Below are 18,669 nucleotides of genomic sequence, written 5' to 3'. Positions count from 1 at the left end.
CTGCTGCGCTATATAAGAACCTGTAACTGATCTGCTGCACTATATAAGACACTGTAACGGAATCTGCTGCGCTATTTAAGACACTATAACGGAATCTGCTGCGCTATATAAGACACTGTAACGGAATCTGCTGCGCTATATAGGACACTGTAACGGAATCTGCTGCGCTATATAAGACACTGTAACGGAATCTGCTGCGCTATATTAGACGCTGTAACGGGATCTGCTGCGCTATATAAGAAGCTGTAACAGAATCTGCTGCGCTATATAAGACACTGTAACGGAATCTGCTGCGCTATATAAGAACCTGTAACGGAATATGCTGCGCTATATAAGACACTGTAACCGAATCTGCTGCGCTATATAAGACACTGTAACCGAATCTGCTGCGCTATATAAGAACCTGTAATGGATCTGCTGCACTATATAAGACACTGTAGCGGAATCTGCTGCGCTATATAAGACATTGTAACGGAATCTGCTGCGCTATATAAGACACTGTAACGGAATCTGCTGCGCTATATAAGACACTGTAACGGAATCTGCTGCGCTATATAAGACACTGTAACGGAATCTGCTGCGCTATATAAGACACTGTAACGGAATCTGCTGCGCTATATAAGACACTGTAACGGAATCTGCTGCACTATATAAGACACTGTAACGGAATCTGCTGCGCTATATAAGACACTGTAACGGAATCTGCTGCCCTATATAAGACACTGTAACGGACTCTGCTGCGCTATATAAGACACTGTAACGGAATCTGCTGCACTATATAAGACACTGTAACGGAATCTGCTGCGCTATATTAGACACTGTAACGGACTCTGCTGCGCTATATAAAAAACTGTAACGGGATCTGCTGCGCTATATAAAAAACTGTAACGGGATCTGCTGCGCTATATAAGACGCTGTAACGGAATCTGCTGCACTATATAAGACACTGTAACGGAATCTGCTGCGCTATATTAGACACTGTAACGGACTCTGCTGCGCTATATAAAAAACTGTAACGGACTCTGCTGCGCTATATAAAAAACTGTAACGGGATCTGCTGCGCTATATAAGATGCTGTAACGGACTCTGCTACGCTATAGAGGGTGCTTCACATCCACTTTTGGACCTTGTTATTTCCCACTGCACTGATCCGGACCAGTCTCCATATATTTCTATTCCACATTACGGGCACCAGTTGTGATCTATACTAAAGGCCTGTCCAGGACTAAACCCAAACGGAGGCTATCCACTCTGAGTGGGGGAGCATCACTCCACAAACAAAACCTACCGCGGGCAACTCTGGATATACTGGATATTCCATCTACCCAGTTACTTACCAGGAGACTTTATAGGAACGGAGTCACCCACCAGTGGTTACAATAAATACGGTACCGTATGAACTGGACTATTTTTCCAACACCCCTCTTTTTTATTGTTCTTTTTCATTTTTTACTTTTATCATGTCATGCAAAACTTCATGCTTTTATAATTAAAATTTTCACATATTTTCATAACATTGGCACACATTTCCATTTCTATTTTAATAATTTTTATTGTTAGCGCAGTGTATCCCCTTGTGTTTTTCTTGCGCTATATAAGAACCTGTAATGGAATCTGCTGCACTATATAAGACACTGACGGAATCTGCTGCACTATATAAGATGCTGACAGCTGTAAATAAATATATATATACAGATAAAGAATAACGATATATACAGCACAGCCGGGCTGTGGTGTGCCTTGATAAATTGTGTCCAGTGTGACAGGGCCTGTGTCCCCCCCCCCCCCCCCCCTACCACATCAGCCAAAACTGGTGACAATTTGATATGGGTAAATGCATACCAGTCATTGAGTCCAGCCAATAACAAAATAGCCAAGTCCCATTGTTAATACAGATCCTTCCCTACGAAGTTTACACAAAAAAACGCCATATGTGCGCATACATTAGGGGCAAGAATCTTAAGAACTTATTTTGCTTTTTCTTTCTTTTTGGCAGGTGCTTGATAACCCACTGTAGTTCCCATATCACGGATGTCTCTGTGTTAAGGATATATATATGATATCCCGGCAGTGGGGATACTGGCGGTGGCAGCCTGATCTTTTTGATGTTCCGATGCAGGTGGCAGTCAGGATGCCGGCACCCATATATTGAACGCCACCATCCTGGCAACTGGGAAGCTGACCGCATACCCCATGGAAATCCTCTTCTTAAAAAGGAGGACGTGGTGACAACTTTGTCCATCAAGAAAATCAAACAGACAAAAGAGTTATCACTGCTTCATTAAAAAAAAAAAAAAAACATACTTGCCGATATAGTGGTATAGTAGTAGAGAAGCCCGGAGAGCATTTCAAAAAGTGATTTAAAAGAGCGCACTGAGTTGATCCAACATATATTTAATACATTTAAAAATTATACGTATATAACCATTAAAACAAATTAATAATTATAAAAACATTTAAGGCGGGATGTATTAATATACATCGCTGCCAAGCCATATGTACTAACTATACCTGTAATGTGGTGTGCGGGTGGTCTCCTTCACCTCCCTGCCGCCTCCTGCTCCCCTCATGCCGGGACAGCTCAGCGTGGCTGTCCCCGTCGCCTCCTCCTCCCCCCTGCAGCCGGAAAGACGTCCGGCTGCCTTGCTAGGGGGAGGAAGGGTTTTCCTTCCGAGTCCAGGAGGACCAGCAGCAAGGTAAACCAATTGGAGAGGGGGGGAGGGTCGGGGGAGGTGGCGTGTTGGCGGCGGGCGACAAAAAGAAGCCCATAGGCTTCTATAGGGTATCGCCACCCAAAGGGTGGTGATACCCTGCCCTGCGGTAACGTGGTGGTGGCGTTTTAGTACATATGAAAATGCGGTAAAAAGGGGGTTTTACCGCATTTTCGGCTTAGGACATTCCACCCTTAATGTGTCCAGCATCAAGCACAATTAAAAAGAACTCCCAGCATGATAAATAGCAATGTACTAAATGCAATAGCTTCCGATTTGTCAGTGGTTCTGGTTTTAAGCAATTCTTGTCATTTGCAAGACAAAACCAGTTTCTTAATTTGCCCAATAAGAAGATGTAATTTTTAGGGTGAAAATGTGCAAAATACAGGAATATTGGTTATCTGGTGTGGGATAGGTATATTGGGGTGTTTGATGAACGGGAAAGATGTTTAAGATTGCAGGTGAGTGTTAGCATGTTTTGTAAAGATTAGTAAAAAACTAAAGGGGTTTCAAATGACACAAATGTATCCTTTTTTACTTTACTTTTGAAGTTATGTTATTACAAGTCATATACTTTTATATTGTTTTTTAGTTTTTGATTAGTTTCATGTCCTTATTCTTATTTTCTATTTGAGAAGAGCTGCTAATCCACTTTAGATGAATTTAATAATGCACAAAAGACCTTATACTGCCCTCTGCTGGGGATAGCAGGTACTCTCCTCCGAGATCAAGCACAAAGTGATAAAGTGAAAAGTGATAAACAACCAGCTCCTACAGATGGGGCAGGCTACATCCTGGCTGGCGGATCACCAGAACGTCCCCACTGGCGATCCGCCAGCAGCCTCGCCATCCATCAGACTGAGACTCGCGTCTCAGTCTCCGCCGACGGGGCGACGGAAACCCTGTCCGTCTCCGCCTCAGGGAGACGGACAGGGTTAGGGGGGGGGGGGGGGGTGCGGGCAGGCGGCAGGGACCCCGGGTAACCGCCGACAAGCCGGCGGGGACCCGAGGGAGCGGATGGAGCGTCGTCAGAAGGGGACGTGCGCCCGTGTCCCCTTCTCGCCATCGATATGGCGCTGGCGGGGGATGGCGGCTGGCGTCGCCAGCGCCATCCCCTGCCAGGATGGGACCTGCTCCATCTGTATTCCCTATCATCTATCTATCTCTCTGTTTCTAAGCATTTAATCAAAATAGAGAAACGTGTGAAAAGTGACCATTATGATAGATTCATATGCCACGGCGTATATGCTTTATGAAATTGCATCAATACAAAATTACCTGATTTGAAAAACCTTTGAGTGCCGCAGCCTTTTTTCTCTTTGCTGGTTCTCTCCCATCAAGAAATATATACATACATAAATACACATACACATTACACACACACACACACACACACACACACACAAACACGACACGTCCATCATATGCTGGCACTCCCACTATTACATACCTCCCAACCTTGGAGAGGCAGAAAGAGGGACACTGTTCGTGATCGAAAATTTTGGGGGCATGACCTAGGGGCAAGGGGGTGTGGCATATCCCATGATGTTTCTGCAAGGCCACGCCCCATTTTTTACGCTGTGGGGCCTTGGCCAGTGGCTCAGTGAGCTGCTAACCATGCAATGGTTTTGTGTATTTGTGTATGACTGTATTTGTGAGTTCATTTTATTCTCACAACATACTCCTGCCTGCTTAATCTGGATATTCTTCCATAATAACATCACCTTTTGACATCAGGAAGAACATTCACTGTAACCATTAATGCTTGTGTTTGCACTGTCAGTCTTGAAAATGCCCAGCTGTACCTCCAATGCCCTTCTGTGTCTGTTTTACCCTTCCCTCTAGATTGTAAACTCTCAGGAGCAGGGCCCTCTCTCCTCATGTACTTTTCTTAGAATATATACATCTCTGCCACCCTGATAACTGCTTCAGTGTCCTGTCTCCTGATGTAACTATCCTTGTACTGTAATTCGTTATTTGCTCATTTATGTATTGTTAGGTGCTGTGGAACCCTTTTGGCACCATATAAATAAAAAATAAATAATAATATTCCCATTTCAAGGATGTGTGTTAAGATCAGAGTATAGGACACAGAAATTGATGCATGGCAACCTCTATGGATTTCCTGGCTGACAAGGCGTGTTTGATTTCTTCTTATTGTTTAGAATTTATATTTAAAGGACAGTGCAGAGTTGAGAAGTCAATGATGCACTTTTTAAACATAAAGGGCAATACATTGCACATGTAGGGCATCATTTGTGTAACAGTGAATGGCTGCCAAATTCTATACTAGGAGTAATCACAGAGCAATAGCACATGGGAGGTTATTCTGGTTCAGTCGCAAAACCATTTGCACTGCAGATGTAACGTGCGGATTTGGGTGTGGTTTTGTGCAGGGTAAAATACTGGCTGCTTTATTTTTACACTGCAATATAGATATCAGTTTGGAGTACAAACCCCACCCAAATATAACTCTCTCTGCACATGTTACATCAGCCCCACCTGCAGTGCATATGGTATTGTCCATTAGAGAGTGATTGTGCTTTTGCGAGTGAACCAGAATAACCACAATAGTGCATGAGTAGAGGCACATCCCTTAAGGATTGTACACACGTGGCAATTTGGGGCTATTTTCGAAGCAATCTGACCAGAAAGCTTAGAAAGTAAGCCCGGATCACTTTGTGTGTACAGGGTATAGCCATCGCCCGCAGGGCTAGACCGTGCATGCACAGTCGATCCTGCTAAAATTACAGCGTTTTGCCATCTAGTATAGGCAAAACGCTGCTCTGCACGGCTTGCTCAGCACACATCGTGGGTAGATCGTGGGTGTGGTGAGCGATCCGTGCTTAAGCACGCTGCCCAGCCCTGGATCTCCCATCACCCCGGGCTAAAGGCCCATACACACTGGGCAATTTGAGCTGAAAGCAGCTCACTTTTGGTGTTTTGGGCTGCTTTCAGCTCAAAACTTACGTGTGTATGTCTCGGCGATGAACGGTGAGTGCTCATGCGCATCATCACTGGCCGCCACTGTTCGTCTGATGGCTTTACCAGCAGACTAAACCACTTTTCACAGTCTGCTACTGTGGAAAGTGATTCACTGATGGTTAAAATCGATGTCCCGGGCGACAATTCCAGTCATCCGATTCCAGTCATCGCCAACCATACAAGCTGGATAAAAACGCCCAGTGTGTATGAACCTTAAAGGTGACTTAAAAGGTGTTTAATCTGCCTCTACATTAGTACACCAGCAGTAGCGCACGCAGGGGGGGTTTCTGAGTACCCAGAAACCCCCCCAGGAGTCTAAGGGCCCTAAGCTGAAAGCTGAGGGTCCCCTCTTTCCATGGGTACAAGAATTTTAAAAATCGGCCCTTGGGAACCTAAGATATCTGACTTCAAAACAGTGGTCCCCATCCAAGCCTGTTAATTGCTCTTCCCAGTCAGATATTTCAGGTTCTGTCTGACTTAGAGTTTTTATGAGGGCATATTCCAAAAGCTGGGACTCTCCCCCTTTGAGGGACACTAGTAGCTTGTCTTTACTGCTCCCAGAACCAGAGATATCAGCCTTCCAGCAGCTGGTTACTGCTCCAGCTCCACACACCTGGGATGTAGTTTTATATACTCATTGGCAGATTGCTCTGCCTCCTGAATTCTGATCCCCTAGTCCCCAATACCATTTGGTAGGTGGGATTCTCTAGTTTTTAATTCCATTAGAATATAAGAAATCTATTTCTGGGAACTGGAGATATCTGCAGTCAAGCAAGCTGTCCTCCCACCACTATACACCCTTCCTCTGCATATTAAACATCCTCTACCACCCTGGAAGTTATGTATCCAGGCCCCTTCATTCAGCCCAATGCCCCCTTCTCCCACCATCTGTGCAGTAAAGGGGTAATTAGTGGAAATTACTGATCCAGGCCCTACATGCTGAGCGGTTGATATAATACCCCTGACCCACCGCGGGACATCAAAGCTTCCCCCACCCCTACCGCTGGAGGATCGGTAGGTGCCCCAATACACTGCTATGCCCAGGGGTCTACACTGCTGTTATGTATGTATGTATGTGTATATATATATATATATATATATATATATATATATATATTTATTATTAATATACATTTGGTCTATCTATAATACTTTAACTGACTCAGCATATACTGGGTCACCTAAGTGTCCATCTCCGTGCTTTGCTCCGCCCCTCTGGAAACCCCCTTCTGAAAATCCTGCGTTTGCCACTGCACCAGTGCAACCTATGGCTCTCAACCTATTGTGGAACTAGAAACTCCAGCATGCCCTCTTAGCAAGACATGCTGTGCTTTGTAATTCCACGACACTGATGGCTCCAACAAAAGTAAATGTCAGACTGAAGGCCAGCTACTTTTTGCCTTACTACACAAAATAAATAAGATATCTTACTAAAAATGGCCACCTCAAAATAACTTGTACAGTACAGGAGACTCCCTAAAGAATCTATCAATCTCCCCAATTGCACCTTACACCCATTATTAAGTGGTTATATTTTTGGCAAGCCAAAGGAAATCAGAGATATATACATTCAAAGGGAATCCTTCAGTGCTATTTATTTATTTCTACATTGGTTATGAGGCACAATGATCCCTCTATAGCTGCATGCATTTTCAAATTTGGCCACTTGCATGTAAATGATGGTTCCATATACTGTAAGTCATTTATATGACACGCTCTTACCTGTGGCAGTACCTGTCCACTTGTAGGTTTGCTTTCACAAAATCAGCTTTGTACAGATCAGGCTAGTGGCAGGTAATACAATATTTACATTATAATTAAAGAGCACCTCAAAAGAAACGCAGTCACCATAACAGGTGCATTTTATACGTCCGAGCCCCATTTATGTGCTCATCTCGGGCCGGCTCCAAATGCGCCTTCGATCATCCCTGCGCTCAGCTCGCCGTTTATTTTTTATTTTTTTTAAGTATAGGCCAATATCAGTTTTCAGGATACTTCCAAACACAACAAGAAGCTTTTGCAGTAACCCTGCTAAGCCAAAAATGGCCAAATGCTGTATTAATACAGAATAAAGTGGATTGCATTCAGGAAGGAATACCTAAATGACTAAATGTATTGCCTATGAATGACCAATATTTCATATATTTCAATCACCACTATTTTTAGTTGTACTTTACAAATGTGTGAGTGCACTGTAAGCCGCATTATGTTACCTTCTAGACGCTGCAGAGGTTCCCAAACACAGTCCTCAAAGCACCCCAATGTTTTATGTTTTTCCAGATTTTAAGTATTGGACACCGTTGGCTTAATTAGTACCTCAGTCAATTTGATTTAACCATCTGTGCCGATGTAACATGTGCAGAGAGTTAGATTTGGGTGGGGATTATGGAGGATTATGGAGAATACAAACACATAGTTGCCGACTTTTTGACTGCCCTCTCCGGGAGAGGGCAGCCAGCTCAGTAAAGCAGGGGGCCGGGGCCATCTCCGGGAGGGGAAAGTGGCTGTTCGGGGGCAGAGCCACAGGGCTGGCTGTCCTATTAGGGGCGTGTTTATAGTGATCTCATCATTTTAGCCCCGCCCCCGCCGTGCTAGGCCTGTATTTCAGGCATTGCATGCAGGGGGCGGGGCTAAAAAGCTGTGATCGCGTCATTTAACCCGGGGACCCCCCGCCGGGAGGGGTAGTCCGCCATTGATGAAGGGCAATGCGGGAGGGTTGCCCCCCTTTCCGGGGGGCTGGGAGGGGGACCCGATTTTCAGGACCCTCCCGGCCATTCCGGAAGGGTAGGCAACCCTGTACTAACACAAATATGTTAAGATATAATGGCACATTAATACAAGCCTTTGGCACACATTTTTTAGGTCTAGTGAGCTTCTATGTGTTGGAGTATGTGAAACCTAAAAAAGGACCATATAAAAAAAATCCCCAAACCTATTCGCTTTAGTTATCATTGTGCTACACTGCAGCTTTGTGCTTATACCAATGCAATACAACAAACGAAACTGCTTTTCTCTTCTGTGTGCATGTGTCTGTGGAGGTGGGGGTGTCACATCACCACAGTCGCATCCCCACCATAAAGTGGGTTGAATCATGGAGTGTTTTTCTGAGAATTGCATCATCAAGCTCCCTCCCTGCTCATATCTTGAGGAAGTGGACGGGATACACAAGGATAACACAGTAATCCGTGGGGATTCCCCATAATTCAGGAAACTCCTGGACATTTCAGGATTGTTAGCAAGTATCAGCTGGTGTATTATCGCCTTCCGCTTTATAACTTTACCAGGCTCAATACACCTGACCCATGGTGCAGCTACTTCAACTTTATAATCAGATTCGGTACTCTTTACCTAGAACGGCGCCCATCGCATGCCATTATAATGGCATGAGATGCGACCGATGCGACGCCCGCGATTTTACATAGAAATGCATGTTAAAATGTAAATCGCGTCGGTCGCATCGCATGAGGCCCAAAAAATCGCATGCGATGCAACCGACGCGATTACCGCGATTTTACATAGGGAACAATGTTAAATGGCCCAATTGACCAGATTTTACATAGGGAACAATGTTAAATGGCCCACAGACCACAAATAGCCACCCTGAAGTGTGAAATGGCCCCCCCAATTGTTAACGCCACCCCACGATCAACGTCAACCCGAAGCGTGGCGAGCGCAGCGAGCCCGCGAGGGGCGGCGGTACGCGTCCTCCGACCTTTTCATACCCCCACTATCCACGTCGGCGTGGAGTTGAGAATAGAAAGCGTGGCGAGCGCAGCGAGGGGACGCGGATACCTGTGAAGCCCGCGAGGGGACGCCGATACCTGTGAAGGTATCCGCGTCCGCTCGCCACGCTTCGGGCTCGGTGGGTCGCTGCGCTCGCCACACTTTCTATTCTTAACTCCACGCCGACGTGGATAGTGGGGGTATGAAAAGGTCGGAGGACGCGTACCGTTGCGCTCGCCATGCTTCGGGTTGACGTTGATCGTGGGGTGGCGTTAACAATTGGGGGGCCATTTCACACTTCAGGGTGGCTATTTGGGGTCTGTGGGCCATTTAACATTGTTCCCTATGTAAAACCGGGTCATTTGGGCCATTTAACATTGTTTCCTATGTAAAATCGCGTCGGTCGCATCGCATGCGATTTTTTGGACGCATGCGATGCGACCGACGAAATTTTTTACCTTGCGATGCCTAAGATCAAAATCGTGGGCGCCGTTCTAGGTAAAGAGTACCTCAGATTCTTATACCAGAGCCACCAAAATAAAGTAGTAGGTACAATACTTGTATGTATATAACCATATTGTAACTTCCTCTTCCCAGTAACCCGAATGATCATATTGTCTGGTATGGAATAATAAGCCATGTCACAGTACTGCTGACACACCAGCATGCAACGTGTTATCTGTCGGTAACTGTGCACCTTTGCAAATGTAAACAGAGCTCAATTCAAAGACAAAGACACTGTTGGAGATGGACCACTTTTCATTATATATTATCTATTCTATTATTTGTTGATTTATTATATGATTTTATAAAGTGGCGAAGCGTGGAGAGTCCTGCGAGGGGACGCGGATACGCGTCCCCTCGCTGCGCTCGCCACACTTTATAAAACCAACTCTACGCCGACGTGGATAGTGGGGGTAAAATGGCTGGTCTATACTTAAACTCCTCCGTGTCGATCCCTGCCGACTCCCCGCGATCCACGGTGACTTCCCGGCAGTCGCATTCAGTCCTCCTGCTCCGGCACTCCCCACGGACGCTGTACGCAATTAGCGTAGTGCCGCTGGGGGAGCAGGGAAACCATGTGATGCGCCGCCAGCGGCACTACGCTGAATTACTTACAGCTGCAAGTGCCGGAGCAGGGGGACTGAATGCTACTGCCGGGGAGTCACCGTGGATCGATGCGGTGCCCTGAACTGAGGAGGGCAAGTATATACCACACCACCCTGCTGCTTCCTGTATTATCACGGCGCTGGCTACGCTGACAACGCAGCTTAGCCTACGTTGAAAACGTAGCGGAGCCGAGCGCCCTGATAATACACAAGTACCGCCTCTTGTAGTAAAGCAGAAGCCTAAATATTCTTGCAGACAATTAATTTCTAACCCATAATCAGATTTCATTGTGAATTAGAACTCCACACGCCATTTATCTAAAAACACAATTTATTGAGGAGTTCCCACATTAAATTCTCCTCCCCTCAGTCTGGGATGTTGGAGAATACAAAGCACAAAAACAGACATACATTATTCCAGTTGTGAAAACGTTGCTTTGTTTTTGCTCTTTTTTATTTCATAGTTAACATGTAGTTTAAGGGGTGGGGAGACCACTTTAATGACATTTTATACAGTTTGTGTTACATATGTGATGCATACATTCTCCTAGACAGCATGAATATTATTGACACAGCTCCCAGAGAACACTGTCCATATACATTAATTCTAGTATCAGTGGTCAAAGTGCCATAACAAATAAAAGGAGTTGTACAGTGCTGGCTTATTGCAAGAGAGCACTGTATTAGGTTCGTGCTCTGTTTTATCTCTCTCTCACACACACACACACACACACACACAGTTATAAAGGCTGGTCTTCGCTCCTCTGCTGACAGTACAGGGATAAACACACTGTGTTCCCCAACGTCCAGCAAAGTGAGACTGGTTTACACAGGAGACTGATTTGCAACCCGTATGTAGTCAGAGGGAGATCTGTAATAAATCCTCTCTGGATGTAGGCAGGTATATCACACACTTGATGGATCCTGCTACAATAAAAAGGTCCATTCTAGAACTGCAGAGGTTAAATAAGCTCTTCAACACAATCCATTTTCTTTGTAACTTTTACATAAAATAAAAAAATACACCACCAAAAAAAATGCTAATTAATATGCCTAGGGCACTTTCATAAATTCCAGATGCTTCCCTCAGTCCTGTATTTGAGAAAAAAATATTATACATTTCATATCATGTTATTATATTGCTGAAAGTGCTATGCTTATAAGCCAGACAGGCCTAACCCCAGCCTTCGGCAGTAACACAGCAGAAATCACATGCTCTGTGATGCAGTGCCATGCGAGAAGATGGATTAAATACTGTCAAGTTTCATGTCAGCTGAAGCGCTCACTGTCATTGCACATAAAGGGTTAAAAGCATTGCTTCTGGCGGGAGACGATATTATCTTTTATACATTTTCCATATTTACCCTTAAGACAACCCTAGCCACCAACAGAAAGTTGTAAGTACTAGATTTGCTGATGTATTATGGAACTACTGTATTTTGTGAACTCCTCTCAAGTTCCAGCGACTGGTCATGTTGTGTGGTCTGGAATAGATGGGCTGTGATTTGACCAACCGTTTACCCAAAAACAGGGCACCTATAACATTCATTTGGAGAAAACCGCGATAATGGATGCTCTTTGATGTACAGATATAATTGCCATAGTTTTAGGAATTGTGTACTCACAGACACCACATTAGCACTGTGTCTGTTTTATATAGTGTTTGGTATATTATACATATAAAAGAAATATCACTGGTCATTTAGGATAAAAGATAAACAATACTGATCAAAGTTAGTGTCCATGGTAAAGAAACAGCTATGACTGACCACTGTCATTCAGCGACATTGGTATTTTGCTCCAGCCACTAGAGGGCACCACTCCCATATCTATTACCATATGTGCCTCCTGTGCATATTGCCACGCTTTATGTGAAGAGAAAGAAGACAGCTATTTGTGGTCCACACAGGACACTGTAACTCTTCACAATAGAGTTAATGGTAATTCAAAGGCTCCCAAAGCGAAGCACAATTCCCTCAGAGCTGCCATAATATATAAATGTTGCATGGGATCTCAGAACAGCAAGGACTAGATTTAGAATACAAGTGGAATGTAAGAGGGAACTAGAACACTCTACAGAAGAAGGTTGTAAGACTCCTACCCGCTCTGCACCTAACAATGGAGACAGGGTAAGGGTGACAACTCTCTAAGTGCAAAGAGGAAGCACAAAATCAGAGCAAGGTCCCACATAGGATCAATATGAATGCACATGGTCAAGAGATCTGCTAGCGAGATACTTCACAATTAATTATAAATTGACAAAACCATGTGGTTTTACTGCTTGTGAAACTAGTCTCCTTTCTTAAGCATAAATTAGATTTTTATGTAGAAATTCATTAAATATTTGAAACCAATGGAACGACTGCTCTAACAATGTATAAACCTAGTATCATGTAAGCTTATATAATCTGTAAATTACCCTATGAAAGTTCCTAAATGTGATCATTTCCTCTTCTCGTGCATGTGTTCCTGGCGCTCGCTCTGTGTTTAAGCAGGCTTGTTAGATATGTGATAACTAGGATATACTGTATACGGAATAAACAAAAACACTGACATACATGATAAGTGAACACTTACAATTTACTGTTATAGTAATTCTTCTTATGATCTGCTTTAGTGTTCTATTTCTGTAACACATGTAAAGCGTGTATGAACATAGAGTAGCGCCACATCCAGAAACGAGAAGCGCATTTATTGGAACTAATTATTGGAAGTGGCAGTCATATAAATGAGACAACTTCTAAATATCACATGGGCCAATTACAGAATGGAGTAATGCTAAAGTTTTGGACACATTGACCCTACATGGGACCAGTCTTTTAACCAGCTCTTCTTTTCATTTGGTCCTGGACCTTTGTTTGTCCCAATCATGGATTTCTTCCCAACTTTTATTTTAGGGCTTCTGCAACAGTCATTTTCCACAATCTCAACACAAGTCTTTATGTACACACTAAAGATTCCTAACATTGAATTCACAGTGATGGCCCTGATAACCTGTGTCACACAGGACAAGACTTGTCAGGCGGCTGCTGACCAGATGAAGATCCTACTGCACCGGTTGCAGGGGGATTGGATTTGGGGAACATGGTTGGTTTCGGTCGAGTAGCCGGGGGCCTTGTTGTTGGTACGCGTACTGATTTAGCGGTACGGAATGAACAAGGGATGTCACTGGCAGAACTGGAGCTGCGTTGAAAACTTGGCTCTGTATCCCGCAAGGACTGAGCATGAAGAGGGCTAGAGGGCTCAGAATTGGGAGCAGCCACGGGGGAAGTCTTGAGAGGCTCCAGGGTGTCCAGCACCACATCCGGGGCATATTTGGCGCTGCTCTGGCGCTCCAGCTCCCGCAATTCATTAAGGGCAGAGTTCATGGTTGCTTCAATATCCTGAAATAAGGAAAAGACAGACAAGATAAAGCCTCTATCGGTGGGAATTCCTTACATTAAATAGAATACGGACATTTTTGTTCCTTACTAAACCTATTAATATTGAAACCTTCCAAATAGTTTAAGTAACAACCCAAGAAAAACAAGGCCTTCATGGCAAGAGCGAATACAAGGCACGTAGCGATGGTTATGCATTATGTATTATTTGAAACTGTAAAAACCGCACACTATTTTCTATGATTTCTTGCTTTTATAGGAATAAAAGACGTAGGGTAAGCTACACTGTCTGGATAGTCCGAAGGCTGCCTAGCGTAGTTACTCCGCGGCAGCCCAGCTCTGTCCCCGGTGTCCATGCCAAGACTAGTGAGCGCCTCTCACACAGTGCCGGTAAATGCCAGATTCCCTGTGTAGGCGGACGCCGGCGGAGAGGGGATCATGTGGGCACAGGCGGAGAGGCGCTCCAGCTGTCCAAGACGCAGGTGCGTCTCAGTAATTATTAGCACGTGCGCCTCATACATAAAGGGGGTATGCTGGCACAAGTGCGTCCCCTATGCACAATAAAGGAGGCATTTTCAAACCCCAACTATCCACGCCAGCCCGAAGCACGGCGAGCGCAGAGTCCTCCCGACCTGTTCATACCCCACTATCCACATTGGTGTGGAGTTGATTTTATAAAGTGTGTCGAGCGCAGCGAGCCACCGAGCCCTGCGGAACACATGTGAAGTAATCTGCCTCCCCTTGCGGGGCTCGACACCCTTTATAAAATCAACTCCACGCCGACGTGGATAGTGGGGGTATGAACAGGTCGGGAGAATGCGTAACACATCCCCTGCGGGGCTCACTGCACTTGCCATGCTTCGGGCTGGCAAGGATAGTGGGGGTGTTTAAAGAAAACATTCACACCTGCCATATCATACATCTGAGACAGTAATGAACATTGTCACAGGTTCTGCAGCCATTACACCAGGGCTGGGCAATTGCGGCCCTCGAGATGTTGATGAACTACACATCCCAGGATGCTTTGCATTAGTTTTGCTATGTGGCCATGCTGAAACTGATGCAAGGCATGCTGGGATGTGTAGTTCATCAACATCTGGAGGGCCGCAATTGCCCAGCCCTGCATTACACGGTCACTTCACTTTCAGCTATGACAGGGACACCGACTGTCTGACTACGCTGAACACTACGCTACTTCTGACTGACTACGCTAACAACACTGGCCGCGGGAACACTACGCTGATTCTGAGAGTGCCGTTATGCTAACTACATACCGGGCGCTCGGCTAATACACAAGTACCAAACAGCTTAAAAAAAATATTAAAAATGAAAATCTCATGTCGACCTTGTCATTTGTCTAACCTTTCACATGTTGACCATTTGACCTATTGCATGTCGATCTTTTGGGGTAGACCTATTTACTGCCTATCTAGACTGTAGATCTACCAACCAATACCATCTGCAGATCCTGTAAGACTTATGTTGGTGTCGATGGAGGTTAAAAAGCGCCTTGAGTTCTGTTGGAGATGGCCAAGGCCTAGGTTGTCAGTCAACAGGGAGACACTAAATGCTTGCAATGAAAAGGTGGACCCACAAATGGTCAACATGAGTTTTTAACTTTGATATCTTTAGATTTCAGCACATGGATCACAATTTAGTGTACCGCTTTGCACCAGGAGCCTCGTTCTAGTTTCTAGTTGGAATCTACATGGATGGTAAAGTATGAAAAAATTCCCCGAAAAAAACAAACATGTTGGTCTTCCCATTTGCCGACCACCACCGTGACGACCTTTGGCTTGTGTTGCCCTTCTGACCAGATGCAATAAGTGAACTACTGCTGACAAAGATTCTACGTCTACTCTGAGTTAACGAAAAAAAATACAGATCATGTTCACAAACAAGTTTAATGCGCCAATTTTCTTTTCACCACACGTATTTAATCATGCATAGGTTAATTAATCTGTTTGAGAACTTGTAAGATAATTATAGACTATAGTCATTTAGATTAATTCACCAGAGAATGATTAATAAAACAGGTTTTGGGAACAGGTCTGTTCACTACTGTAGGCTGGACAGCCTTCAGTTTAATTACACTTTCCTCTTATCACTGCTACGTATTGTTATATTTAACTCTGTGGGCCAGATGTACTAAGTTTAAAAAAAAAAAAAGTGATAAGCAGCCAATCAGCTCCTACCTGTCATTTTTTTTTAAACAGAGGGCGGGATGCACACATCGCCGCCGGCTACCGCATAGATAATGATCAAATGAGCATTAACATATGCGATAATTATTACAAAGGACAGCTCTTGCCTTAAAAGCTGTCCTTTGCATTGCGTCAGTGATGTGGCCGGGGGGGTCCCCGACGGCTCCCCCTCCCTCATTTGGGCTGATGCAGGTCAGGCCCTGCTGCCTCCTTGCGCCCAGAAGGGGATGTTGGGCTAGTGAGGAGGAGGTCACTGGTCTGAGCAGTACAGCAGTGCGCTGCCCGGACTCAGGTGAGGGGGGGTGGCATACGTCATTGCGATAAGAAGCCCATAGCAAAAACCTGGCGTTTTGCTATCAAAATGCGTTTTTTTTTACCGCATTATTCGGTTAGTGCATCGTGCCCCCAGCCTGTAACATAACAGTTGGGAGCTGATTGGCTGGCTAGCACTCTCAAAATTATCACTTTTTTAAGCTTCGTACATCTGGCCCTGTATCACTATCTGAAAATAATGGCGACCTGAGCAATAACTTCTGGGTCCAACGGACGGTGATTATTGAAGCTCTTTGACCTTCCAGCAGCCATTGCTTTGCGTATCTGAGGACTGTCCATCCTGTTTTTCAGAGATGAGTGTCGGCTGATGCTGCTGACTGTGCCGTGTCCACTGATAGAACAGCGATCTGGAGCCTCTCTGGAGAAGCTCTGGCTCATGACAGGCTGAGATGTTGGCCGTACATTTGCTCCCGGTGAAGCCGGCTCGGATGTGTCAGAGCTAGAAAGGCTGTCACTCTGGCGAAAAGGTCTCCGGATACTGCCAGACTCCGGCCTCTTTCTTTGCCTACAATGTGTAAAAATGTCTAATTAGAATAGTAATAATACACCACAAATCAGTTTACACCTTCGACAAACTTTGAAAGATTAGTTTACATTTCACTATGAACAAAGCGATCATGTTTTTCTGCGTTTTGTAATATGTTTACCAAGTCTGTGCTGAAGTAAGAGCTTGCAATATTGTATTGTGTTAGGGTGGTAGCTTTTCCTAGCCTGCAGCAAAATTACAAACAGGAGCAGGAGCAGAAGTGGAACATTAAATGACAGAACACTTGTTTCCAGCAATGAATACATCTTTTGGTCCATTAAATTTCTTAAACTTTAGGTATGGGTTCTATTATTTGGTGTTACTATTCAAACACATACAGATGGAGCCCTCCTCATTTAGCCTGTTAATTGGATTACTATGCTAATCCCCTACTGTACTGTTCTATGCATTGTATTGCTGCTGAGAACAATAGGATAGCCATGGTGAGCCATGACCTAAGGAACAAAATTTACAGGGGCTCCAACTGTATGTCCCAATATTTGCAGATATAGACAACAGACCCAATATGTTTGTTCTAGAATGCAAAATGCCTGAAGAATATCTATCTATCCTGCGTGCCTGCTGATCTTCCAACCCCACGACTGGGCCCTTGTGACACTGGAAGAAGTATAGGCGATCAGCTCAATTAAGGCCTGGATCTGTTCCAATATGGTCACTATTAAATTGGGCATGGAATCGTGTGGCTTGGGAATAGGACAAATGAAGCAGAATGCTGGACAGGGCAGGAACTAGAATGTTTGCATATCAAATGTTCCCATAATTTTGATCATGTTGCCTAAAATAACAATGATATTTTAAAATGACCCAGGTTTCCCAACACATCCCTCCTTATGTAATATGGACTGCAGAAGGAAACTATTAAGTCAAGTGTGTGTGTGTGTTACACAGCTACAGCTATTTACTTTCTGGTTCCTGAATAACAGATCCAACTCTAAAGAGGGAACTCCGTTCCAGGTGAATACATCCAACTAGCCAAATCGGCACGGCCATAGCAGCACTTTTTGGTTGCCCACAAAAAAAGTGTTCACTACCCCATATGCCCGGTACACACCAGGACGATGGTGCTCGTGAGCGGGTCGTCACAGGAACGTATGACCTGCTCACGAGCTGACGGCGCCGCCGACCCGCCGCAAAAATGTGGCTGATGTGATCGATATCCGATCACGACTCCCACCCACTGCAATGGTCGGTTCTGAGATCCTACCTGCAGCAGGTAGGATCTCAGAAAAGACCGATTGACCTGCGGGGCCGCGCATCGGATCGGGATCACATCAAAAGGACACGGAAATGGCCCAAAACATGGCCAATTTACATACAATCGGTCGAGATTGTATCTAAATTGACTCGTTTTGGGCCATATCGTTCTGGTGTGTACCCCACAATAAAGTAGCCAGCACTTTTAAGCAAAATCAAGATAGAGGGCCAGATGAAAGTGATAAAATGCAGAGTGATAAACAACCAATCAGCTCCTGCCTGACATTTTTCAAACACAGTCTGTGACATGGCAGGTAGGAGCTGATTGGCTGGCTGTTTATCACTCTCCATTTTATCACTTTTGAAGCTTAGTACAACCATATTGAGTTTAATAATGGCACCTTGGGGTAGTTATTCCACCCCTCCTTATAATCATCTTACTGCATCAACAGCCCAATCAAGTTAGATGAATAAAGTGATTCG

General features: G+C 44.7%; 1 protein-coding gene across 2 annotated transcripts in view; it reads right to left on the bottom strand.

Moving 5' to 3' along the window:
- Positions 1 to 10,841: 10,841 nt before the first annotated feature.
- The window catches only part of SRGAP2 (SLIT-ROBO Rho GTPase activating protein 2), a 109,438-nt gene continuing 101,610 nt past the window's right edge, over positions 10,842 to 18,669 (bottom strand). For both annotated transcript variants that reach the window (XM_083173032.1, XM_083173033.1), the window contains exons 22-23: positions 16,632 to 16,950; positions 10,842 to 13,911 (exon numbers count right to left, since the gene is read on the bottom strand). In XM_083173032.1, the coding sequence (XP_083029158.1) occupies positions 13,528 to 13,911; positions 16,632 to 16,950 (703 nt within the window). In that variant the 3' untranslated portion in view covers positions 10,842 to 13,527. The remainder of the gene's footprint in view (positions 13,912 to 16,631; positions 16,951 to 18,669) is intronic.

The sequence above is a fragment of the Crinia signifera genome, chromosome 2 (assembly GCF_055691185.1).
Source record: "Crinia signifera chromosome 2, ASM5569118v1, whole genome shotgun sequence".
Taxonomy (NCBI): Eukaryota; Metazoa; Chordata; class Amphibia; order Anura; family Myobatrachidae; genus Crinia; species Crinia signifera.
This window is presented reverse-complemented; position numbering and strand designations above follow the sequence as displayed.